At 49.8% G+C, this 26,168-nt stretch overlaps 1 protein-coding gene across 8 annotated transcripts in view; it reads left to right on the top strand.

Moving 5' to 3' along the window:
* Rap1gap2 (RAP1 GTPase activating protein 2) overlaps positions 1-26,168 on the top strand; it is a 189,078-nt gene that overhangs the window by 91,579 nt on the left and 71,331 nt on the right. For all 8 annotated transcript variants that reach the window (XR_007834248.1, XM_051180021.1, XM_051180019.1 and 5 more), the window contains one exon: positions 6,677-6,761. Coding sequence is in view for 7 of the 8 variants with exons in the window: in XM_051180021.1 (XP_051035978.1) it covers positions 6,677-6,761 (85 nt within the window). In the remaining variant the exon portion in view is untranslated. The remainder of the gene's footprint in view (positions 1-6,676; positions 6,762-26,168) is intronic.

Here is a 26,168-nt window from a genome sequence, read left to right on the forward strand (position 1 = left end):
TAAGCTATCAGATGACATCTCCTGGGTTTCTCCCGGGTGCTGCTGGTCCCTTTATCCATGAACCATGGAATGGAATTGGGTTGGGGTGGGTTGCCGTTTGGGAGATTCAAGTCACCAAACTGTGGTGATGTAAGACTATACATGAGGATGAGATCAATTCTGCTGGGTGTCAGTGTGTGAGCAATACCGGTTCTGTCCTGTAGGCTGCGTCAGGGGCTTCCCCCACCACACCCTCTCACGCCCAGATCTCCCGCCGCCGACTCCTTCACACGGTTAGTTCTTCCCTTTGCCCCCGCATGGCAGGGTGGGTGTCAGTGTCCTGACCCCTGTGCACACTCATCGTATCGGTGCCCCTTTCTCTGTCTTCCACCAGGATAGGAGTGGGGCCCTCACATCCGGCCTCCTGGACTAGGGAGCTCCCACATCCAGGTTACCCAGATTTTATATCTGTTCCTGCCTTTGTCCACCTCTGCTCTCTAACGGGCTTCCTGCTCTATCAGACTTACTTCTTCCAGTTGGGACAATGGCAGCCATCTATTGTGTTTCTGCTGTGAACACCCAGGCACTGTGTTGCGCTTTCCAAGCCTTTTTTAATGTCAGGTAGGGAGACTAGCACCATTTCAGATGAGGAAGCTGACAGACAGAGAGGGGAAATGCTGGGACACAGAGCTAGTCAGTGCTCTTGCTGGGAGTCAAGTTCAGGCTTGAACTCCCTCCCTCCCTCCCTCCCTCCCTCCCTCCCTCCCTCCCTCCCTCCCTCCCTCCCTCCCTCCCTCCCTCAGGGCTGGAGCTTAGCTCTCTCACACAGTTAGAAAGCATGGACTTTTGAAGACATTGCTTCTCACCCATGATGACATCCCAGCATATCTGGGTGCTGGAATGAGGGCCATGTGAGCATGCTGCTGAGTTCTGGGTCTTTGTAAGCAGTGGGACAGGTGGCAGCAGTGCTCCTCCTCCTCCCCCTCCCTCCATCCCCCTCATCCTCTTCCTCCTCTCCCTCCTCTTCTTCCTCCCCTTGTTCTTTTTGAGGTGAAATTTCTCTGTGTAGCCCTGACTATCCTGGATCTTGTCCAGGCTGGCCTTGAACTCTGAGATCCACCTGCCTCTGTCTCCTAATTGCTGAGATTAAAGTCGTGCACCACCACACCTGGCTTCTGGCAGACTTCTTTGAGCATGCACCCTCAGCCTCCACTGCCTAATCCCTGCTGTCTACGCTCTGCCCAGCCTGTCCAGCGACCATGTGACTCTCTGCTCCTGTGAAGTCTATCCCTGTAGAGGGAACAGGAGTCAGGAGTCAGCTCACTCATTCTATCTGCTCTGCAGAGGAGAGAACAAAGACACCAAGAAGTGGACGGTGCCATTTACCAGGACCAGAGCTCAGCCTGGCTTCTTAGCCAGCTCTTCCTCTCCTGTCTGTTTCTCAGGCTGAGTTAGTTCTCTTGGAGCACTTGATTTTGTTCTAGTTTTTAGGCCATCGTTTCTGGTCTAGTTGGCTCTGTAGGGTGGGACATGTGAAAAATTAGAACTCTGATATCTCCTCTAACGCATGACTGAACTGCAGGTGCCTAAGAACGCTGGCTGTGGGGCAGAAAGGGTCCTTCTGCTGGTGGCGGTAGCAAGGAAGCCCCACTCAGCACCACGTGTGTTCACCGCCTCTGCTGCAAAAGCAAGGACACGCCCATCACTTGGGGCCCAGTGGACCCAAAGGCAGCTGGGGAGGAAATTAAGCAGCAGGAACCTCCAGTCCCCTCTTCGTGTTCCTTCTCCAAAAGTTGAGATATAACTCATACACTGTGAAGCTCATCCTTTGACAGTGTGTGAAGTTCTCTCTCAGTGTTGTGCAATCATTATGGCAGTCATTTAACCACTCGTGAGCTGCGTGTGGTCCCTTTGCCCTCCTCCTTCAATATCTTAGCAACTTCTAATCTACATCCTGACTTTGGATTGCCAGTTCTGGACCTCTCAAGGAAAGGGAGTCATCTAGTGCAGTGGTTCTCAACCTTCCCAACACCGTCTCTTTAATGCAGTTCCCCATGTTTGGAGATCCCCAACTATAAAACTATTTTTATTGTTACTTCATAACTGTAGTTTCGTTACTATTGTGAATTGTAATGTAAATATCTGTGTTTTCCAACACAGATATTTCTTAGGTGACTCCTGTGAAAGGGCTGTTCGACCCCAAACGGGTTGTGACCCATAGGTTGAGAACCACTGATCTAGCATGTGTTCCTCTTTTGACTTGCTGTTTTCACTTAGCATTATGCTTTCAGGGTTGATCTGTTTCATAGTATATATATCCATGCATCATTCCTGTATATGGTGAAACAGTATTCTATATTTTTTTTTGAGACAGGTTTCTCTATGTAGTCCTGGAACTCACTCTGTAGACCAGGCTGGCCTCAAACTCACTGAGATCTGCCCACCTCTGCCTCCTGAGTGCTGGGATTAAAGGCATGTGTCACCACCGCCCGACAACAATATCACATTCGGTTCATCACTCATTGACTGGGACATCTGGGTCATTTCTGCCTTTTGCTTCTGTAACTCATGTTTTACACCCCCTTTGTTTTCTTGAGAAGCCAGTCAAAGCATACAGCTGTCGGTGTGTGTCTCTAGTTTGGCTAATTTGGAAAGCAAGTATAAGTGCCTGCAGGGTGAGCTGGGAGCTGGGCTGGCGGAGATGAAGGGGTTATAAGAACTTTGTCAGGGGGAGGCCTTGCACCTGGCCCCGGGGCCATCTGTTACTAGGTGGGTATTTTCTTGCTGTTGATTATTAACCAGTGGGTGGTTATGATCCTCAGAGCAGATCTTAAGGGGAAAAGACTGTTGCTTTATTTGAGATGGTAGGAATGTTTTCCACCACATTTAAACAGCCTGGATCCTTGCTTCTCTTTCTACTTTGGAGGATAGATCGCCACTTGCTGTGTTATTTATTGATTTAGGATTTTTGTCACATGTGCTCCAGTGCACACACCTCTTTGTGTGTGCGTGTGCACTGGTGTGCCCACATGCCGCTGAGCACGGGTGGAAGTGACAGGACAGCTTGTGGGAGTCAGTTCTTTCCTTCTACCATGGAGGGCTTGCAGCTTGAACCCAGGCCATCAGGCGTTTGTGGCTTTGCCCACTGAGCCATCTTGCTGATCCCAGTTCACCATTTTATGAATCATATTGTCATCACCCTAGTCTAAATTCGTACAGATCTTCATATTTGTATCCCACAGCATTGCCTTTACTTCCTCAGAACGTCACTACTCCTGCGTTTGCTGTTGAAGGCACCGAGACAGAGAGGTGAGGTCATGTGACAGAGTAGCAGGAGGAACCAAGCTTGAACCCAGGAATCCCTGGATTAAAACTGGAGGACTCTGCATAGCAGTGTGCAAAAGACCAACTGCTTTTGCAAGAGGCCCAGGCCACAGCCTCTTTGAGGGATGCTGAAGTGTCATCATAGGGACCTCCCAAAGACCTCCCAGCTTTACCTAGGCGAATCCACTTCTGCTCTAGGACTCTCTGTTCTCTGCCTAGACTGTGTTTTGCTAGGGCCAGGTGCATTCTCTTCAGCTCTGCCCTGGGATATTCTTGCCTGTAGGAGCCAATCTCAGGGTGGAGAGCTTTAGCACATTTGGCTGTGCAGCATAGGAGATGCTGGGCAGGAGGTGTGCCTCCAGAAAGCCCGGAGTGACCTCCTCATTCAGTGCCTGCCTGCCTCTCCATCTCAGCCGAGAATAGAATCTTCCTCCTCCCCTCTGCCTTCCCTCCATCTTCCTCTTCCCTTCTCTCCACCACCTGTCCCTATCAGCACCTTCCCTTATGTGTTTCCAAGAGCCCCTGGATAAATATGGGGCCCTGTGTCCTTACAGCATATGTTCCTGTTTGTCTGGGTCAGTGGGAGGGGCAGTTTTCAATCTCAGAATCGTGACACTGTGGATCACAAGAGACTTGTTACTTCTGCTAAGGATTAACCTTTCTCGTATAACAAATGAGAGTGGTCAAGGTTATCCCTGGATAGAATCACATCAGTTTCACCTACTCATGTGTGATGTGTTTGCAGAGTGAGTGAGAAAGAGCAGGAACTGCACTGCATTTGCGGCTCTCGCCTTATCTTATCTCTGTGCCAGCTGGTGGCTAGGTCTGGCCTGGGGTGGCAATAGCTCACATGTAAATGTCATTGTCATGAGGGCTGGGGCAGGACAAGGTCAGCCTCAGCTGACCAGAGTAAGGGGTGGGGTTGTGGTAGGAGTTGGGATTCTACCTTCTTCTTTCTGATCTTTCGGCCACAAGGGCAAGGGTAGAGGTGCGAACTTGGGTGGTGTTATTATTTTCCCAGGGCTGCTGTTACCAAGTGCTAGAGCCGCTGGAGGCAACGGGCATTTCCTTTCCCAGTTCTGGAAGTCAGCAGAAACACACTCGCTTGATGACCGTTGCTGTCTCTTCTAGTTCTTGGTGGTTGGCGCCACCCTTAGCATGCCTCACCTGCAGCCACGTGACTACCATCTCAGTCCATCCTGCCATGGTGGTGACGTGGTGCTGTATGTAACCTTACAGTTGCCAGTTGCCCTCTCCTCTTAACATGCCCCCCCACCCCATGTTTAAGGCCTAGCTCACGGGGGGGGGGTCATCTTAACTCGATTATATCTGCAGGCTCTGTTTTCAAATAAAGCCCCATTTATGGGTGCTGCAGAGTGAGAGATCAACATACCTCTTTGTGAGGGGACACAGTTTAACTGACTCTAGACTTTTAGCTCTTAAATTGGAGGAGGGGATGGAGCCAAGAGTGTGCAAGAGGGGTGGTGCGTGTGTTCTGTTACAGGTGTACTTGAAGTCATCTAGATACCGAGGCATGGCTGGCCAGAGCGGCCTGTGTCCTCACATGGGGGATTTGCCTCTTCTCCATTCCCCGCCGGTCCTCCTAGCTCCCTAGGGAGTCACCCTTATCTTTGTCTTGGGGTACCTAGTGTGATATTTCTCACCCCTGATTAACCTTCCCTTTTCCCCTTTCTGGCTCTCAGGGGACAGGGCCATCAAGAGAAGCAGTGGCTGCTTGAAAGGGATGAGTGGCAGAGGGAGAGGGCAGAGGGCAGAGACTGTACCTTGCTGGCTGGGCCGGCTTCATTGGGAGGAAAGTGAAGGCACAACAGTAGCTACAGCTGAGTTGATATATGGAAAGTAAGGCTGGCAGCTGTGTTCAGAGGCAGTCAAAACTCCTGCATGTGTGTGTGTGTGTGTGTGTGTGTGCGAGAGGGAATGGGCATTGCAGAATCTTGAATCTTGTCCTCTATGGTTCTTGGGGCAATAACAGACTGGACCAGGAGGGAGGAGACCTTTTCCACTTAAGTCCTGTTACCAAGGACGCAGGCAGATGGAGGACAGAAAGGGAGCTGGCCAGGGTTGAGGTTAGTGGACTCATGTGGATCCTGAGCCAAGCCAGATGTTCATCTGCCTCCCTGTCTGGCTGCTTAGAGGACAGAGCAGGTGGCTGGCTGCAGGTGAAGCAAAGGGCTCTGTGATAGACAGTATGGCTCTGTCCCCAAGCCAGGTTTCTCAAGAAGTATTAGACTGTCCTGGCCTGTGGTCTTGGGGAGCCAGCGTGAGACTGTATCTGGGGAAGTTGGGGAGTGTGGTTCTAGGGAATGTGGGTTTCCTCCATGAAGCAGCCTGGATTGGGGCTGTCACTACTCCTGGCAGGACAAGAGCTGGGAAGAGGTTCAGAGTGTTCTCTCCAATGGGGAATAGTGGGTCTCAGTCATTTAACACAGATATGGGTAATGGGCTGCCTGTTGGGTGCTTCGGGGTGCTTCCTGTGAAACTAGGGGCTTTAACAGCTCACTTGGGATCTCAGGATTATTGTCTTGCCTTTCCATCCCTCCCCCCACCCCCAGGGCACATCAGAGTCCCTGGCCCACTGGGGGAATTCCCCACCTCTGCCCAGATGGCCCTGTTGCATAAGTCGCTATGGAGGTTTCTCTCAACCTAAGCAGTCTGCCTGGTGATGGGACGGCAAACAAGCTCTCCCTGGTCACCAGCAAGGGCCAGATGGGAAGTGGGGAGTGTGTGAGAGCAGCGTTTCCATGGTGACACAACTCTGTTTAGCTGCCTCAAACCTGGTCCTACCCCACATGGACTAAAATAAGTTCTACCTGCAGCTTCTATAGCAGGCATCCCTGTCCTCCCAAGGCTGGGTCTGTGGTCGGTGTGTGTGTGTGTGTGTGTGTGTGTGTGTGTGTGTGTGTGTGAGAGAGAGAGAGAGAGAGAGAGAGAGAGAGAGAGAGAGAGAGAGAGAGCACACATGTCCAGATGGACCCAGGAGCCCATGGGAAAATGAATTCTCCATGACAATCCTTTGCCTGTTTCCCTCTGACTCTAGTCCTATGACTTTCAGAAGTGGCGGTTCTGAGACTTTGGATACATCAGAACCATGTGGGAAGCTGTGTCAAGCAGATTCTTGGAGTCCATCCTTGGAGATTCTGGCATGCATTCTGAGGACATGTCCTAATGGACCAGGGCCTGCCCTCGCCACAGTACTGCTTTTGATGTTAGTACATCCTGGTGAAGAAATGCAGTCAACTTCAGCTTTCTGCATCATTCACTATGTCTTTAGGTTCAGCTGCTCTTAGATCGCAGAGGGAAGGCTCAAGATGGCCCTTGCTCACAGCTTCTGTGTCCTGTGGTCTCTTTGCAGGAAGCAGGAGCTATCCAACAGCTCGGATGTGACCCTTCCAGATCGTCCACTGTCCCCTCCTCTCACTGCCCCCCCTACCATGAAGGTAAGAGGCTCAAAGTCAGGAAGCGGGAGGGAGGGGATGCCTGGGAACATTGTATGGCCTTGCTGTTGTTTTAGCGTCATGTCCAGTGCGGGCTATGGAGGGCTGGACACTTTGGGAGACAGTGTCCTGTTAAGTCAGGTGGAGGGGGAGGAAGGAATAACTGATGTGTCTGTGTCACCGGGCAGTGAAAAAACAGGCTGGGGCTGCAGTGTGTTTGGCAGGGTGCTCGGATTAGGGGGAAGCCATGTGGATTGGTGGGTTGGGCACATTGGAGGAAGTAGAGGGGACAGAATGCAGCTGGGCATTAAAAGGGTTGACATCCAAGACAGGCGGGGGCTAAGTGGGCCCTCTGGGACTTGGATAGCACTTGAATGCTGCTCTGCCTACCTTTGATAGGCCCCTCTAAGATTGCTTTGTTACCCCACTCTCTGGGAAGGTTGCTTGTTGCTTTAGTCTCTATTGGAGAACTGGTCTGAGGAGCCAGTCAGCAGCCTCTTTGGGAGAGAACCCCATCTTTGGTTCCAAGCCTAGGACTTCCCCTTCCCAGAAAGGGGGCTTTGTCCCCATTCCATGCCCTTCTGCTTCAGTCCCCACCTCCAGCTGCCATGGGAAGACCACCCTCGGCAGAGCAGCCCCGCCCTAACTTCCACCTTCACACTTGGTTGGGTAAAGACTAGACCTGAGGCAGTCTCCTGCCTCCCATGCCATCTGAAGGGCCCTCAAGGCCTATTGGTGTGTTGTCCCTGAGGCTCTGCTCCGAGATGACTCATAAGAAGTAATTGACACATCTCTTTCTGCTGCTCTGAGTGGCTCCCCCTTTTCCCTGACACCCAAAGACAGCAGATAAACTCCATCCCATGGCATATATCTACCTCACCCCGAGCAGCGTGACATTCATGAGAATATTGACAATGGTAGCAGCGCCCTAATTGGGCCAGGCATTCAAAGGTGGGAGGAATGGGGGACAGGGCACAAGATGGATGGTACAACTCTTTTCTTGGTGGGGATGCCTGGGCATCCCAATCCAGGCCACCTTTGTTAGCCTAATCTGGGGTAGTATGTGACCTAACTGCTGGGATGGTTTGTTGGCATAGAGTGACACTGAGGAGGATGTGGCCAATCTGAGTTTCAGCCTTGGACTGCAGAGTGGGTCGTGGGAAGATTGTCTCTGCTCATGGATAGCAAGAGTTTATAGGGAAAATGAGGAAGCCTTGGAGGAGTCAGAGAGTTCTCTTGGCAGGCTCCACTTGCATGACTGTTTCATTCATTCAACACCCGGTGTTTATTTGAGTATTGCATTAGTCAGGGTTCTTGGTTGCAAGTGACGGAAGCACTACTCACTTCAGCTTAGAACTTTCCCAGGCATGGCCTCATCTGGAGGAGCCTGCCTCTTTCCTTCTCTCTTTCCATGGTGTTTTCATTCTTTGCTAAGCTCTGTTTCAGTGATGGCAGGATGGTGACAGCAACTCTTATGGGCTCGGTAGCTCTCATGGAAAAAGAGTAGCTTTTTGCCAGTAGTTCTGACAGAGTCCCAGGGAGGAAGCCACCGGCTAGAGAAATGGAATGCTGTGATTGGACACCGGGGAAACCCCAGAGAAGGAATGGGGTGGCTCCTGGAAGGAAATTGCAGCGCTGCTGTAAGAGGGGAAGTGGACACAGAGTAGGCAGGACCCATTGCAGGGCTGCTGAGCCCACACAGGCCCAGTGCTGGGTGGGTGCCTAGTGACCCAGGGATGAACAAGATACTGAGGACTCTTTTTTTCTTGGAGATCGTAGTCCACTCACGGAGCCAGAAGTTGAAAAGGGAAAGGCAAGAACAAAGGATGGACAGTGTTCTCAGGGGAAGCTTCACATCCCTCAGGGAGGATGACGGGACAGGATTTGAGGAGGTCTTGGAGAGGGACAGGAGGGGTTTCTCTGTGGAAGTGCTATTTCAGCTGGGTCCTGAGGGTTGAGGAGGACTTACACTAAGGTAGAGTCAGAGTGGCCTTCCAGACCCTTGCTACTCAAAGTGAGGTAAAGGGACAGGTCACACTTGCAGTGTTGGTGAGCCTCTCAGGAAAGCAGAGTCACAGGCCCTGCTTCGGATTGCCCAATGGCACCTGCATCTTACCAGCATTTCTGGTGACCAGAGGCACAGAGCAGCTCAGGAATCCCAGAGATGAGGTGGAAGGAGAGAGTGTATCCGGAAAAGACCGGAAGTGCTGGAGCATCCTGAGTTAGGGGTGAAGAGTCTGGACCTGAAAGCAGGCTCTAGGTCAAACAGAAGTCTTGCTAAAGACTTCAGATTTTTTTCTCCTAATTAAAGGCACCGGAGAGGTGCAGGTTTGTTTTTGCTTGCTTTCATTTTGTTTTAGACAAGGTCTTATCATGTAACCAGGCCGTTGAGCCTCCTGAGTGCAGAGGTCACAGGTGTTCACTCCTGGCTGTGATGTGGCCTGCAAGCATTCACCCCAACTGCTTCCAGAATCAGAACGGTGTGAAACATGTACCAGAGGCCAGTGTGCGAGGACAGGGGAAGAGGGTGGGATTTTGCCCAGGGCACCAGCAGGGTTATTTGGAAGTAGTTAGAGCTCAGAGTTCTCAGGTGGTAGGTTGATGGGACAAGATGATTTCACGAGAGGGGGCAAGAATGGTCCCAAGGTCTGGAGCAATGGAACTTGGTGAAAGTGTTTTCTGAGGTGGGAAGGATAGCTCAGCGGGGAGGAGAGAAGGGTCAGGTTGTGTTCACAGGCCCGAGGCAGCTGTCGAAGGAAGAGGTGGCATTCTTAGGATGGTGCCGTGGAAGAAGCTGTACACAGACACAGAGGGACAAGCACTTCACAGTAAGGGATGGATGGACAGCTGAGCCAGGTGCCCGGGCGAGGCCAAGCATGATGTGGACCACACAGAGGAACACTGTGCAGAGAGGCCTGGTGCTTGCTGGGATATGACTAAGACCAGTTCTGGAGAGGTGGGGTGGCAGCAGATGGCAGTGCTGAGGAGCCAGTGGAGATGCTGAGTGTCAGGGAGTAGAGACGGGGAGGGCCTGCTGTGTGGACCTATGGAAAAGAGAGAACGTTGTGCTTGGCTCCCAGAGGGCTGTAGAGGCTCAGAGCAGACCCTCAACCATCCCCGGCGAACCCTATGTCTCACAAGCAGAAGACATCCCGTGCTTCAGACACTGGTCTTCTTCTGAAAACTCTTTGAATTCAGCTCAGGAAGTTCCCATCCTGTGGCTTTTTGTGTTTAGACTCAAAAGGCAACATCAGCTGGAAAATGAGGGAGCTGGCTTTGTCCTAAAGATTCTGGGTGGGGATCTTATATGTAGCTGGTGTCGGTGTCTGTTGTCTCTTTGCGCCTATCATGGCTTATTCTGTGGCTATGGTTTGACTCTCTGGCTAGGAAATGCCCCTGCTCTCTGAAGCTACCATACCTAGCTTTATCATCTGTCTGTCTATGTATCTATGTATGTATCTATCTATGTATGTATCTATCTATGTATGTATCTATCTATGTATGTATCTATCTATGTATGTATCTATGTATCTATCTATCTATGTATCTATCTATCTATGTATCTATCTATCTATCTATCTATCTATCTATCTATCTATCTATCTATTGTGTGTGTGTGTGTGTGTGCGCGTGTGTGTGTGCGCGCGTGCACGTGTGCCACCTCAAGTATGGGTGTCAGAGAACAACTTGAAGAGTTGATACTCTCATTCCACCATATGGGTCACAGGGATTGATTTCAGGTTGTTAGGTTTGGCAGCAAGCCCCTTTACCTGCTGAGCCATAGGTATTGGCCCCACACCTGGCTTTGTAATGGGTTCTGGGGATTGAACTCAAGTCCTGATGCTTACATGGCAGGTTCTTTACCGACCGAACTATCTCCCCAGTCCCTTGAATCAGTTTTCTGCCACTGGAGCAGGTGTCTGGCAAGAGAAGAGCTTACCTGGTTCCTGTGGGAGCGTGACTCAGGTGCAGGTACTCCTTTGGTTGATTAGCTTGGGTCAGGGATGGATGGTCCTTTTCCTTTATAGATAGGTGGAGTCCCAGACTGGTCCTCCTCTCCCTCCAGGCAGCCTGTTTTCCCATGGGATTCCCTACCCCCAGTATGAAGCTGAGAAAAAGCTGAGCAGATGGGCTGAAACAGGAGCCCAGTTCCCAGCAAGAGCCCAAGCTGAGGATGGGCAGGGTAGGCTAGGCATGGGGTTGGGGACTGATTGATTGCCTGAGTGTGCAGTGGATTGCTGCCAGGGTTTTATTCTTCATGACTTTGGTTTTCATATACACAAGGAGCAGTAGGCATTTAGCAGACCCCACAGTGTGCCTGGCATTGTGTGGGTCCTTCTGGGGCCACCCAGAATCATTGGTCCTTGACCCTCAAAGAGTCTCCACAGGGAACCTTAACTTAGCAGAGGAAGCCATATGGTTCAGCATGTGACAAGCTCACAGATTAAAAGTGGCTTCTCAGTGGGAGAGGAGACGAGGAGGAACTGGAGATGAAGGCCCTGGGAAGCAAGGTTGGGCTGTATATCTGATCTTGCTGCTCTGAGGAGGGGAAGGAATTAGGGTTCACCCTCAGGCTCTCTTGAAGAATGTCAGACATTGGGAATATCCTGGAAGCATCTCCTAGACATTGATTTCTCTAGGGCTTGAGCTGACAATGACCTGGACTAGCAGAGTTGTTCTTGGAGTCCCAGATAGGCTGGCCAGCTGGCCTGTCACCCTAGTTTAGTTTCTCAAGTCCTCCTCATGCAAGTCTGAAGCATCCGGGCCAGATGTTCTCCTTTGGAGAAGGTGGTGGAGGCTGGGTTCCCCTGTGAGAAGTGCAGACAGTCTGCCTTGTCCCCGGGGCCACTAATCCGTCCTCCCAGTCTCCCTCAGTGGTGGGTGAGGCAGCTCTACAAACTTTGTATGTGAGAGGAAGTGGACACTGGAGGACCTTCTCAGTGTTCCTTTGGGCTGAGGCTCCGGCTTACCTTTCTTCTGGGCTCGCCACTCTCTCCCTCCTCAACTCGTCATACTGACCCATGGCCAGTCCATCTCTGCTTTGTCTCTGGTGCCAGCCCTTGTTCTTTATTATCATTATTATTGTTGAGTAATACTCTGTCATACGAAGACACCACAATTGTTTTGCTTGTGTTTCAGTTGAGGGACAATTGAGTTGCTTTTGGTTTGGGCTCTACTAATAGCTCAAAACTCTGACAGCTGTAGTATAATTTTGTTTGGACTCATGTTTTCTTTTCTCTTTTCAAGGAACAGACTCACTACATTAAAGAGAAGGTGAACTTTTTGTTATTTTTCATTTGAGGCCAGAGTCTCGCTCTATAGGCTAGTATGGCCTTAAACTATCTGCCTCCCTTAGTCTCTTGAGTGCTGAGATTACAGGCATATACCACCATGCCTGCCTGGCCTGAGTCTTTACCTTTATTTTATTATCATTATTTCTGTTATTATTGTTTATTTCTTTTGATTCTCATGCATGCTATGTAACTGTTCTACCTCTGAGCTACATCTCCAGCCCTGAATCTTCAACGTCATACAAAACTGACAAGTCAGTATTTGCCCCATTGTATGTCACCGGCAATGCCATTAGGTCCTGGCTGCTCAATATTTTTGCCGGTGTTGATCACCGTCAATCTTTAGTGTTTTAACCTCACTGGGTATGTATTGGCAGCTCACTGGGGTTTAATTTGCATTTTGCTGATGACTGATGATGATGCTGGGCCCAAGGGAGATCCATGTCTATTACTTTGTGTGTGGCTTGATGTCAGGGCTCGTGAGGTTCATTTATCCTCATAGGGGCATCTTGGTGTTCCAGCATCATCTGCTGAGAAGACTTCTTTCACCCATTTAATTGCTTGGTTGTCTTAGTCAAAGAGATCTGCGGCCATGGATGTGCACCCGTGTATTTTGTAGCCTTGTTGCCAGCCATAGCACGCCTCTGTCTAGGAGCTGAAAGCACATGACTCTACCTTCTTCCCTGTGTGTGTATTAGCCATTGATCGTGTTGATCGTGGCGTTCTTTCCTGCGAGCTTCCACGTGGCTTTGGAATCCTGTCCTGCCAAGCTCTGTGGAAGGTCCTGATAATCATTTGGAGCTGTTATTTGAGAGGAATCACTTTATACACCTCTGCCTGACGTGGTCACAGGAGGTTGTGCTGTTTGTTGAAGGTCATGAAGCTGCTTAGTAGCAAGCCTGTGGTGTGCTACAGTCTGTGTCCTAACCACACTACCCCACATTATCCTAACTACTAGCCACACCACCACTGTTAGGAAGTCCTTCTGAGCAAGCACATAGACTCCCTGACTCCATCTCTGTCCCTCCATCACAGGGACAACAGACACCTGAGGGAACAGTGGGTATGTATCGACAGCTCATTGAGTAGCAATGATATAATCCATGACATACCAGGTTCTGTCATGATGGTGATGAATGAGGTGACAACTTGTGTGATGTTCTTGTCACCGAGATACCAACCATCACCCTTCTCTCTATGGAACCCAGAGCCACCAGCTTGTGGAAGCTTTGCCTATTCCCATTACCTTGGGACCCGTGACCTTCTGACAGGTGGCTCCAGGGAGGAGCCCTGCCTTTTAGAAGTTACTAATGGAGACTATCTAGGAGTTTCTATAGCTGTGATAAAGCACTACAACCAAAAGCAACTTGCGGAGAAAAGGGTTTACTTCCACTTACAGGTCCACATCACATTCTGCCACCAGGGGCAGTCAGGACAGGAACTCAAATAGGACAGGAACCTGGAGGCAGGAACTGATGCAGAGGCCATGGAGGAGTGCTGCTTACAGGCTTGCTGTTCATGGCTTGCTCAGCCCGCTTTCTTATAGGACCACCAGCCCAGAGGTGGAGCCACCCATAACGGGCTAGGCCCTCCCATGTCAGTTATCAACAAGCAATTTGGTGGAAGCATTGTTTCAATTGAGGGTCTCTTTAAGAGGGTTGTGGCTGGAGAAATGGCTCAGCATTTGCTTTAATTAAAGGCACTGGCTGTTCTTCGAGAGGTCCTAAGTTCAATTCCCAGCAACCATATGATGGCTCACAACCATCATATGGTAATGAGATCTGGTGCCCTCTTCTGGCCTACAGGCATATGCACAGGCAGAACAGTGTGTACATAATAAATAAAATAAATCTCTAAACAAACAAACAAACAAACAAACAAACAAACAAACAAAACCTACCAAGTAAAAAAGAATGACTGCAGGGTCAAACTGATATAAAACCAGCCAGCACAGACTGCCTTACAGACTTTGGCCAAGGTCTCCAGGCCTGCAGAACCTGTATCCTCTGAGTGCATGGGTCAAGACAGCAACAGCAGGGCTCCCTGAACTGTCTCTCTGGGCACCTCTTCCTCCTCTCCTTTGATTCTGCAGCCCAGCCCCCTTTCCAAACCTTCACACCGGTCCCACGGTCCCCTGCCAGTGTGGTTGTCAATCCAGCCCTGTGACCAGGTCTCTAAGGGGCTTCTTCAAAATGATCACACCTATAAAGCAGCAAGTGGCACCATTTCTGGAGTCAGTCTGCCCAAGATGAAGGGGTTTCATAGCTGTGTGAGTTTTCTGAACCTTACTGCCCTCATTTGTAGAGTAGGGACAGTAAGAGCTCCCATGTGGTGGGTGTCTGGAGCTTGTCATTAGTTGGAATTCTGTACACTTATCATTTAGAACATATGCATGTGGCCTGTGCTGCTTCAGCATCATTGTTCCTGCAAAATAATTTCTTTCTGAAGGGTGACACTTTGTTTCTGAGATGACTGCTTTGGGCTAGGGCTAGGATTAAGTTTAAGGTTAGGGTTAAGTTTAGGGCTAGGGCTAGGGTTAGGGTTAAGTTTTAGGGTTAGTGTTAGGGTTAGGGCTAAGGCTCGGGTTAAGTTTAGGGTTAGGGTTAAGTTTAGGGCTAGGGCTAGAGCTAGGGCTAGGGCTAGGGCTAGAGTTAAGTTTAGGGTATTGTTAGTGCTGGGGTTAGGAAAGGATGCACACCTCATTTCTTCTGTTGCTACCATGTTTCTTCTGAGGACTCCTGAGGGCATCCACAGTAGAGGGGCCTGATCCTTCAGGAGCCTCTGTCTCAGGTATAAATTGCTACCTGTTTGGTGCATATATCCATGGGATGCTTGGAAGAGGATAAAAGAAGCGAGCTCAGCCCACCCATCAGGCCTGGGGGAGTGGTGTTCAGGAAGCTCTGACTGGAGTCTTCAATTCTCAGGAAGGGTGGTCTGATTTTTAGCAGGAGTTATAGGCCAGGGTTTTTTTTATGGGTACAGGAAGGGCCTTTAAGGCCACCATCCTCATAGAGGCTGGTGGGATGGGACTGTGTAGAGACTTGGATGTGCAGGACTGTGGGGAGTTCTGAAGTTGCCCTTGGAACATACTTTCTGCTCTGTTGGTACCCTTTGAGAGCCCCCCCCCAGCCCCCTGTTCTGTAGCTGATGCTGAAATGAGCCTGCATTTCTGGGCAGATGCTGATGTTGTGAGAAACATTGGAAGGCTGAGGGTAGGACACTGAGGTTCTGGGGGTGCTGTGTGTGGTACAGCCTGGGGTACAGAGCTCTGCCTGAGCTATCTCTTGTCTGGGTGTTGGGTGCCTGGAGAAGGTGGGTCAAACCTCAGTTACTGTCCTGCTTTAGTCATATTCAGGAGACCTCGATGGAGCACTTACATTCAGGTGTCTCGTGGTGATGTTTTCTGGGCTGTGTATCCTAGTTAAAACACGTGCATCTGGAGGCCTGATCATTATTCATTCTGACCCAGGACTTGGTACCTGGTCCGCTGACACCCCCTTCTCCCCTGTAGACAGTGCTGGCTCTGGTACGGAATCTTGGTCTTGAACCTGGACTTTGGTTTTCAAAAGTATTTTATTGGTTTGTGTTTGTGTGTGTGTCCCTACACGTGTATCTGTGTCATGGTGCGTGTGGGGGAACTGGAGAACAACATGTGGGAGTTGTATCGTTCCCACCATCATATGGGTTCCAGGAATCCAACTCAGGTTGGCAGACTTGGTAGAAAGCACCTTTATTTGCTGAGTCATTTTATTTCCCCTTGATCCCAGAGTTTAATAACTAATGGTGCCACTCTGGGCATATCAACAATGTTCTGAGAACCCCAGCTCTGACATAGGCTCTTAGGAGGACATTGTAAAGATTTGGATACCATATAGGCAGCATATTTCAGTCTCTGTAGAGACTAGCAGTTGTTGTCATGGTCAGTGAACCAGACATCTGTAGGGTGGCTTTAATGACAAACCCATGTTTCTCTTTTAACTGCTATATATGCTACCCTGAGACCACTTGACATCGGATGCTTCCATATTCCGTCCCTAGCCTGCTCCTACCCCTTGCACAAGTGTTGCTATCAGTTCCTCAAGCCTAGTGTCTGGGGCTTTGGGAACCAATGGGTGGTGGCTTCTTTTCTTCCTGAGGCATTGCCCTGGTGCAGGTCCCAGCCTCAGTAGCAAGAGCCTATGTGTCCCCTTCCTGTTGTCTCCCACTGCTGTGGCCCTGACCTCCTGCAGACTCTGCTCCTGGTTGAGTATGGAGATGGAGGTTTGGTTGTTGGGGTGTCTACTTGTTTCTAACAATTACCATAAAGTTGGTGGGTGGCTTGAAATAACACCAACATATTCTCCCACGGCTCTTGAGGTCAGTAGAGCCTTGCTCCAACCAAAGTCTGTGGGAAAAAAACCTTGCTTGTTCTTCCAGCTCTGATGTTACTGCTTGCCTCCCTCTGCCTCGGTGGTTCGGTGGCCTCGGTCTCCCTGGTTGTCTCTAGTTTGTGTGTCTGGACACTTGTCATCTGATATAAAGCCCTCTGGGTAGTTCATCCAGGATGGTGATTGCATCTTGAGAACTGTTTCAGCTCCATTGTGCTTCTTTGCCTTAGACTGTGTGATTTATAAACATCAGACATTTGTTTTCTAAAGTGCTGGAGGATGGACAATCAAAATCAAGGTGCTGGTGGATTTGGCACCTGGTAAAGGCTTCCTTTCTGCTTCCAAACGGCACATGTGGCCCTTTTGTGTGTGATGGTATTGTCTGCATAGTTCCCTCCAGTGCTTGCATTTGTGGGGTCAGAACCCTCATGAGCTAATTGCCTCCCAAAGCCTCACCTTTTGATGTTATTCCTTTGTGTCTTAAATTCTAACATGAATTTGGAGGGATGTACATTCACACTATGGCATCTTCTACACCACAAGGTCCCATTCACAGACTTTGGACATGCACATATCTTTTTTTTTGGGGGGGGTATAGCATTTGACTCCTCACAGGGTCTAGGATGCTTTACCAGAGAGCTCCTGGTGGGAACATGGTAGGTTCTAGAGCCTGGTCAATACTTGTTCCATTTGTGTAGTTGGATATCAGATGTGACTTTTATTTTCCTGCATAGGAGCAGAGTGTGGCAGGGTTGGGAGGATCTGGCCCTATTGCTCACACAGTCAGGGGTGGGTCTGTCTGCCCCTACTGGCTGCCATAGAACCCAGTATGCAGGGAACCCACAGTAGATACTTGATAAATACTCAACTATAAATGGTGAGTGAAGTCTCTTGATTGATCCATATTAGAATGTGGTTGTGCACAAAAAGCCCAGTATTCTTAAAGAGAATTTCCATTAAGACTTGTCTCTTTTGCAAGTAAACTGCAGCAACAAAACCAGGCTCCGTACAACCACTTTTAACAAATATATGATTATTGAGAAATACTCAAGCAATGCTAAAGTAAAAAGAGGTACATTTTAAAGATATTACTAATGCCTTAATGATGCTGCTATCCAGAAATATCCGGTATAACCACTTGCTAAGCATCCAGATAGCTTGGCATTGCACACACAGTCAGAGCCGTGCATAAATGAGATCATCCTGTTTATGCTCCTTTGTAATAAAAAGAGTCCAAATTCGATTTTCCTTGCATTTGTCCAAGGAGGCAAAACCCCAAGTGGTTCAGAAGGGATTGCTGGAGTGTAGAGAGATTTCCTCTCTAGAAGAGATAGTGTTTTTCATGAGTTCTCCAAAGATTTTGAGAACGACCATAACAAAAAAGAACCAATCCAGGCACGATGGCGGCACACACCTGCAATCCCAGAACTTGGTAAGTAGAGGCATGAGGATCTGATTTCCATATTATCCTTGACCTATAGTGAGTTTGAGCTATAGTACCATTGTCTCAAAAACAAAAGCCAGCAACGAGCCAGGCCTTTGAGCACACGAATGATTAATAAACAATGAACTACAGTACCCCTCTGCATTGTGTCTGGCACCCTGCTTTGGAATGTGAGAATCAGGTGATTTGGGATGGAAAAAATAGTGCTGCCTGTGAACCTGGCCCCCTGGAGAGTGTTCTCCTTATGAGGGGAGCATCTGTGGGTCATGGTTTGTCTCTGTAGCTGTGGGGAGGAAGCCTCCCAGAGCCAGGAGCTCCATTACACATGACAACCATGCTTGAACCTATCTTAGGAGTGAATTGGGTTTGCAAGGGAATGGCATGGGCCGAGCTGATTTGATTTGGAAGTAGGGCCGAGAAGTTTCTGAAATGTCAGATGTAGGGGGTGGATGGCTGGGTGGCGTCATCTGTTGTAGAGGAGGGATGTGCGAGAGAGGAAATGGGAAGGGGGAGGAGAAGAAGAAGGTAGAGGAGGGAAGGGAGGTGGAAGGAGAGAGGCTGTGGCAGTGGTGGTGGATAGGGAAGAAGGGGAGAGGAGAGAGGTGAAGTGGGTGTGGCCTACAGCATCAAGGGACATGAACCCCAGGACTAGACTGGATTGTCCTCTGACAGGCTTTGGCAGCATGATGCTGACTTTCAGTACTAGTCAGAGGGATGCACCCTCCAATCCTTTGCAACATGAGCTGCTGTGTTTCTGGAGCCCTTTCTTCCCAGGTGCTGGCCCTGGTAATGGCCTCCCAAGTGACTAGAATTGATCTTACCTTGGAGATGACCCAGAGGGTGAGAATCAGGTCAGAGCACTCAAGGCCTTGTCCCATGTAGATGTCCAGATGGAGCTCAGGAGTGTCCTTTGTCTCCTTACATAGTCAACAGACCTGGGCTATGGGGGGGGGCAGGAGACAGTAGTTGGGGTGGATTTGGAGTAGATTTAGGGAGGGCCTAAGTTTGTTGACTCCTGACAGAACTGGGGAAATGTGATGTGGTAGGATCAGAGAGTTTAACAGCTGCAAGAAAGGAAGATCCACAGAGATGGCCCTTTGAAATCATAAGATAACTCTCATGGCCTTTATGGTCCAGTGCTGGATATTGAGGTAGGAGGGGCCTGCATAAGCTAAAAACAAAACAACAAACAAACAAACAAAAACTTTAGGAAATTCCTAGACAGTGATCCCCTTCATTTTGCAAGAGGGAATTGATTCAAGGATACCTGGGGGGCTTTCAGGCTAACTGAGCTTCAGAGCCCCTCAAATCAGAAAGAATGCCAGGAGCCCTCATCTGTTTTTAGAGGCTAGAAGGTGCTAGAAGTGCCTGGGGAGGGTTAGGGACCTGTCACGGCACTCAAGCTTAGTGATGGTGGTAGAGATGGGGACCAGGCAGCCAGGTTTCTTTGCAGCAGCTCAGATGTTTAGTGTAAACAATCCTACCTGTGTATATATTTTATTTATTTATGTGTGTGCATGTGTGTGGGTGTACACATGCCACCGAGTGTATGACGATGTCAGAGGACAACTATTGGGATTCATTTTCTCCTTCTACCATGTGAGTCCCAGGCTTTGTAGCAGTCCCACTTAGCCCAGTGTATTAGTCAGGGTTCTCTAGAGGAAAATGACTTATGGAATGAATCAATCTACCTTCCTATGTATCTATCTACTGTCTATGTATGTACACACACACACACACACACACACACACACACACCTAGGCAATTATTAGAATGGCTTACAGGCTGTGGTCTAGCTAGTCCAACAAGGACAGTCTACCAATGGAAGGCCCAAGAATTATGTAGTTGTTTAGTTTACAAGGCTCGATGGCTCAGTGGGTCTTCAGTATTCCCCAGAGTCCCAAAGAAGTAGGCTGTAATGCCAGTGAAGGAATGGTCTTGCTAGTGAGATCAAGAGTAAACAGACAAAGTGAGCAAGCTTCCTTCTTCCATGTGCTTTATTTTATATAGACTGCCAGAAGAAGGTGTGACCCAGATTAAAGGTGATCTTTCCACCTCAGAAAGTCTGGATTAGAAGTGGATCTTCCCATTTCAAATGATTTAATCAAGAAAACAAAAACAAAAACAGAAAAACCCCAGATGTACCCAGCAGCTTGGGTTTTATAGTTAATTCCAGATGTAGTCAAGCTGACACCTAAGAGCAGCTGTCACACCCAGATTGGCCTCAAACTTGCTATGTAATTGAGGGTGACCTTGGACTCCTGATCCTTCTACCTGTCACGTCTGAGTGCCGAGGTTACAGGTGTGTGCCAATACATCTGGCCTGGTGTTTCAATTTTGAGGGACAGCAAATGATTAACATAGACAATTCCAGAATGTTTCAGTTCCTCTTCCACAGAGTCAGACTGGACTTGAGCCTGCCAGGTCTCTGTCAGTTTCTTGGGCTGCTGTAACAAGTGGTCACAGACTCAGGGCATGTAGATAGCACAAGTTCACAACTTCCTGCTTCTTAAATGGGTCTCCTTGGGTACTGGAAGTTTGCATTTCCTCTGATGGCTCTGGGAGAACCTATTTCCTAGCTCTAGTGATTCTGAGAGAACCCATTTCCTAGCCATGTGGCCTTGGCATCTGGCCTTTGTCTTCAGACCCAGCGACTCTGGGCTTGTTCCTTTCCATGCTGCCAACCTGCTGCTTTCCTGTGCCCATGATGATGTTGGGCCCACCTGGGTCATCTTGATTCTTGTCCCATGTCAGAGTCAGCCACAGCCAGCCTCTATTCTGTCTGTAACTGCAGTTCTCATGGCTGGGTAAGCTCATATGTCTGCAGTTCTGGGGATCAGGATGAGGGCATCTCTGTGGGGGGTACGTATGTCATCCTTAAAGTTCAGTGATGGGGGTGGGCCCTTGTTCAGGTCTTGCTTTCTCATGGCAAGACAGGGAGCCGCAGCAGCTTAGGTTTCTGAAGGATTCCGTGGCTGGCGGGTGAGGCTCCTCCATCCTGGTTTCACTGTTTTGTGAACTTGTGACTGGTGAGCTCTCACATGCCCCTTGCCCTGATCGTGCAGCCTTGAGGTTGGAGGATTGTTTGAATGTTCCTTGAACGTTTCTACAGAGAAAAGAAAGCCGCACCATATACCTGTTGTCAGTTTAGAGGCATGACCTTGATTTAAATTTTTTTTTAAAATTTATTTTATGTATGTGAGTGTTTTGCCTGTATACTTCTTGGTGCCCGAAGAAGTCAGAAGAGGCCATTGGATGGATACCCTGGAACCTGAGTTACAGATGGTTGTGACCTACTATGTGGGTGCTGGGAATTGAACCCAAGTCCTCAGCAAAAGCAGCAAGTGCTCTTAACCACTGAGCTAATTTTCAGTCTCATTATTGTTTTGTAATATTCAGTTAGCAAATTTGCAGATCCCACATGGAAAGGGAGACAGAGAGAGAGAGAGAGAGAGAGAGAGAGAGAGAGGAAGAGAGAGAGGGAGACAGGGAAAGAAAGAGAGAGAGAGGGAGAGAGAGGAGAAAGGAGAGAGAGAATGCCTTATTTACTCAGCTCTTCTGATAGGCTTGCCCAGATTATTTGTTTATTTATTTTTGAAACAGGTTTTCGTTATGTAGCCCTGGATAGCCTGGAACTCACTATGTAGACCAGGCTGGCCTTGAACTCTTGAACTTATATATCTGCCTGCCTCTGTTTCCCAAGTGCTAGGATTAAAGGCATTCACTACTATGAGTGGACATTTTTTCCCAGACAATCTCATGTAGTCCTCTCCTGGCCTTCAACTTGTCTCCCAAGTGGTAGGGCTGTACCACCATGCCTGGTTTTAGGTAGTGATGGAGATCCTGGGTGTCAAACCCAGGGCTTGAGGCATTCTAGCCAAGCACTCATCAAATGGGAGCTACATCCCTAGCCAATTTTATTTTCTCCTTTGGAGACAAGGTCTTGCCATGTTTTGGAGGCCCAAACTGGCCTGGAAGCCATGGCCCTCCTGCCTTAGCTTTCTGAGTCCTGGGATTACAGGCATACACCATCGTGCCCAGCCCTGGTCTCACCTTCTCTTGAAAGTGTCATTGCTTGCCTCTGGCCACACAATGTCATTCTCCTTTGATCCAGCGGACTTCTTCTTGCTGCAGATTCAGCCTGCTGTCTCTCAATTTGATGAATCTGCTCGTAGGTAGATAATGACACCTAATCCCCATAATCCGCTTCGGCCTTGTTCTAATCACAGCACAATTTTGCCTTCAAGACCCCTGCCATCTCATTGTTAGTGGAGTGGGCATTTGTGATGGCAAGTGTGTGGGCTTGGGGTCACTGGGCTGAGAGTGGGCCGGGAGGGAGGCAATTCATTGTGCTTAGATAACCCCAGGTCACCTGCCTGGTATGGAAACTACCCCCTCCCCCACCAGTCCCCAGGTCAGATAGCGTTGCCTGGCTACGGGAGGCTCCGGTGGGGAGAGAGAACAGGCACACATGTTTAAAATTCAATATAGTGGCCTGGCAAACACTTTAATTCTCCCCACTCCTTGTGGGTGGGGATATGCACTGAGACCCAGATGGTCTCTTCTGGGAATTGGCCATCAGCTGTTGTGAGGGACAGGGTTGGGGGTGGGGTGGGCTGGTCACTACCTTGGCTCACGAGGACTGTCACCCTGATAACTCAGAGCAGATTCCTGAGAGGCCCGGGCTGGCTGGCACAGTGTCCTTCAGAGGGTCCCTGGAGCACCCAGCAGGGGCAGTGAAGACTGGCTCCCTCCCCATCTAGGTGCTCTGTGGTCTAGAGGTGGCTGAGTCATGCTACCTGCCAGCACCAGGAGATGGTGCTCTGCCAGTTCCAGCCTGTGCCCTGCTCAAGCCAGGGTGTTCATGTTCCCCATGGCCCCATCAGACTAATTACTCACAGGGTACCACTTGTCAAAGGACCCCTTGAGTTAGTGAAAATGACCAGGATGGTGGCACACACTTGTAATCGCTGTACTTGGGAGATTAAGGCAGGGGGATTGGAAGCCTGGGCTCTAGAGTAGGACTGTTTTAAATAATAAATAAATAATACCAAAAGAATAATCAAAAGCAATTAGTGAAGTTAGGTCTGTGCCTTGGACCCAGGACACCTGCTCCTTAGGGAGCTCAAAGGACCTAGAAGCAAGCCTAGAACTGTGCAAAGCTGGAACTCATGGGTGGATCTGCTTGCTGCTGGGCAATCCTCTGTCTGGCCTCACCCACTGAATGGCTGGGAGGTGGTGATCTGGAACTCCTTCCACCCCCTGGCTGTGGGCTGCTTCTCACCTGGGGTTCACTAGGTCCCCCTTGTGGCCAACATCATCAATAACACATGGTAGCCTGTGGCTAGGGGAGAGGTTGTGCACCAGGTGCACTGTGTCAGCTGGGTAGACCCGAGATGCCCACCTCTAGACTCACTATTCAAGGAGCCTCTGTAGATCTCTTAGCCAAAACTGTGGCCAGGCTAAAGGAGCTTTCTGAGTCAGGGCAAGGGTGTCTGGTGGGCCCAGCCCACTTTGCTTTGCCAGTTGGCTCATCTTTTCAGTTTTACACTGTTTTCAGCTTTGAGTCCCAGGTCAACAAGGTGGCTTGAGCCTTAGGACCAGGGCTCCTCACCACTTCTGATACTTACACTGCATATGCCCATCTCTTTGGCTAGCAAGGCACTTGGTCATGAGCAAAAAGGTAAGGGACTCCCTCGATGCTCCTTCGCTCTGAGCCTCTCTTCTGTTGCCCATGATCCTGAGCTTGGGTCACCTGGGGAGACACATTGGAACCAAAGGCAGATGGTAACTGTTTATGGCTAGCAGTCATGTGCAGCTGGTCCCTTCTTCCTTGTCTCTGGGGCCCATAAACCTCACAGGGACTGGGTGTGTGTTTGTGATGAGTGAGTGTTCATTGTGTGTGGGGGGTGGGAGTGGACTTGAATGCAAATGTTTTGGGTAGCACTCTGTTATGCCACCCCAGTGCTTGGGGTGTCTGGGGGTAGATATTATGGGACTCTGCACTGTGAATGCATTTGCAACCAAATGATCTCTCTAAGCAGGACATCTTGCCTTGGGATGGGCAGTCTACTGTTCCTCTCATAAACCTAGTTAGGGTCTTCATTTGCCCCTGAACCCTATTTACCATCCCCAGCTGGCAAATCAGGGGAGGCAACCATGTTATTTGACATACGGTTTATGGAGAGGGAGCATTGTCTAGCATCAAAGTCCCCATGCGTTTGCACATGTATAATTAGGTTGCTGGAGCTTGGGGGACTGAAGTACTTACTTAGGTAATCATTAACTAGAAGATGGGGAAAGAAAGGAACATGCAGTTTGCAGACATTTTCCCTTGCTGCAGGATAACCTGAAGTGAAGCTCCCAGCTGATGCAGAGAGCCTGGATCCCCAGCCTTCCTCTGCCATGACCTCTGGTGATGGGAGGTTGGGGATCTTTTAAGAGTGACTAGGACTGATGGGGATAACTCAGATGACATCTCCTGGGCATATCAGAAGAATCACATGTCCCTCCACCCCATTTCTCATGAGCTTTTTTTCCTGTCTCTCTCTTTGCTATAGACCAGGTTCTCAGCCTTCCTAATGCTGGGTGGGACGCTTTAATACAGTTGCTCATGTTGTGGTCACCCCCAGCCATAAAATTATACCACTGGTACTGCGTAAGTGTACTTTTGCTACTATTGTGCATCGTAATGTAAACATCTGATATGTTACCCCCCCCAAGGGGTCACAACCGGTGTAGGTTGAGAACCACTGCCAAACCAAGCTAAACCAAGTGGTGCCAAAAGCAGCGGACTCAGTGTTCAGCCCAGCCCATTTGCTGTGCACTTAGTGTGTGCTAGGTGAGAGACAAGCTGCAATAAAATCTCAGATCTCTGCTGTCCCAAGTGTAGGAAGGTGTTCAGAGGAAGGCCCAGATCTTTAGAATCCTGCAGTAACTGTCCCTCAGCCTGCACTCACCCCTGACTAACGGTGCCAGCCTGGGTAGGTGGGTGGGTGCTTTGCTCTTCACTTTGAAGCAGAGGCTAGGCAGCTGGAGGCCTCCAAGACAGGATGGCCCTGGGGCAGTACTGGCTTGATGCTGCTACAGCGCCCCCTCTGGAGGAGAATGGGAACTGAGGCACAGAGAGAGTAAAGGCCCACCAGGGAAGGTGCACACGGTAGTGGGGGTGTGTGTGTGATTCAGTCCCTAACAGTGAACAGTGTGAACTCTGTGACTTGGTTATCTCGAAGCAGCCCTGGTCATGAGTTGGGTGGTGGTCTGCATGTTGGAGACCAGTATGCTGAGCCGGCATTCCCAGACAAGTTACCAGCGGGTCTCAGAAACCCTCCCTGGGGGAGGGGCAGCTAAGTTCATAGTTCCCCAAGAAGACTCTTTCTTCATGGGAAGGGAGATGGAAGGTTATCTGGCAGGGGCAGCTAGATGGTGAGAGGGGTGTAGGAGCTGTGAGCCAGGCACAGGTGCCACCTCTGGCCATGATGAGCTCTGTCTGGGTGACCATACCCAGATATCTCCACCCCTCTTTTCCCTCCTCACAAGTCCTGACCAGTGCTGGAGAGGAGGAGGCTAGTGTGGATGTGAACGGCCAGTGCCTACACTTGCCTGAGAAGGGGAAGGAGATGGATGGCAGACAGAAAGTCTTTTGCTGCCTGATTCCTAGTCCAGAGTCCCAAATGTGTAATGCAGCAAGTGCCAGCAAGAAAGGGAACGGGGGACAGAGACAGAAAAGGGATGGGAGAAGAAAGCGTAGTGACACACAGGGGACTTTGCAAGCACATGACTGGACTTTCCTCCAGGCCGGCCAGGAGGCAACCCATGCCTTTTGTGTCTTCCAGGGCCAAGGAGGCTTTTCTGGGAGGCTTGAGGCCTCACCCTTTCAGCCTTGGGGTCTGTTCTCTCTCTCCTTTCTTCCAGCAGGAAGCCTTATGCGACCCTGTGGGCTGCGTGAGGTCATAGCCACACACTTGTCCCTCTTTACTTTCCCGACTGCTGAACCCACAAGTTCCCTGACACAGGCCCAGCAAGGTTTGTCCACAATGATGCGAAGGGGGTTCCACAGCTGTTTTTCCAGTTCCCCTCCTCCATAAGGCTGTTGAAACTGAGTTCCACGTTGTGGGGAAAACTGGAAATTTCAGGCCACACACTGGATCAAGACCAAGAGCTCTGCCAGGGGACATCATGGCCAGGAGACTCTCTACAGTGTCGATACCTGCACCCTGGCCAGCACTGGGTGGCTTGGCAGCCAGAGCCCGGCTGCATCCTGGAAAGTGGGACCATTGCTCAAGGTGGCATTGTTCTTCCTGAACC

This window comes from Phodopus roborovskii, unplaced genomic scaffold (assembly GCF_943737965.1).
Source record: "Phodopus roborovskii unplaced genomic scaffold, PHOROB, whole genome shotgun sequence".
Taxonomy (NCBI): domain Eukaryota; kingdom Metazoa; phylum Chordata; class Mammalia; order Rodentia; family Cricetidae; genus Phodopus; species Phodopus roborovskii.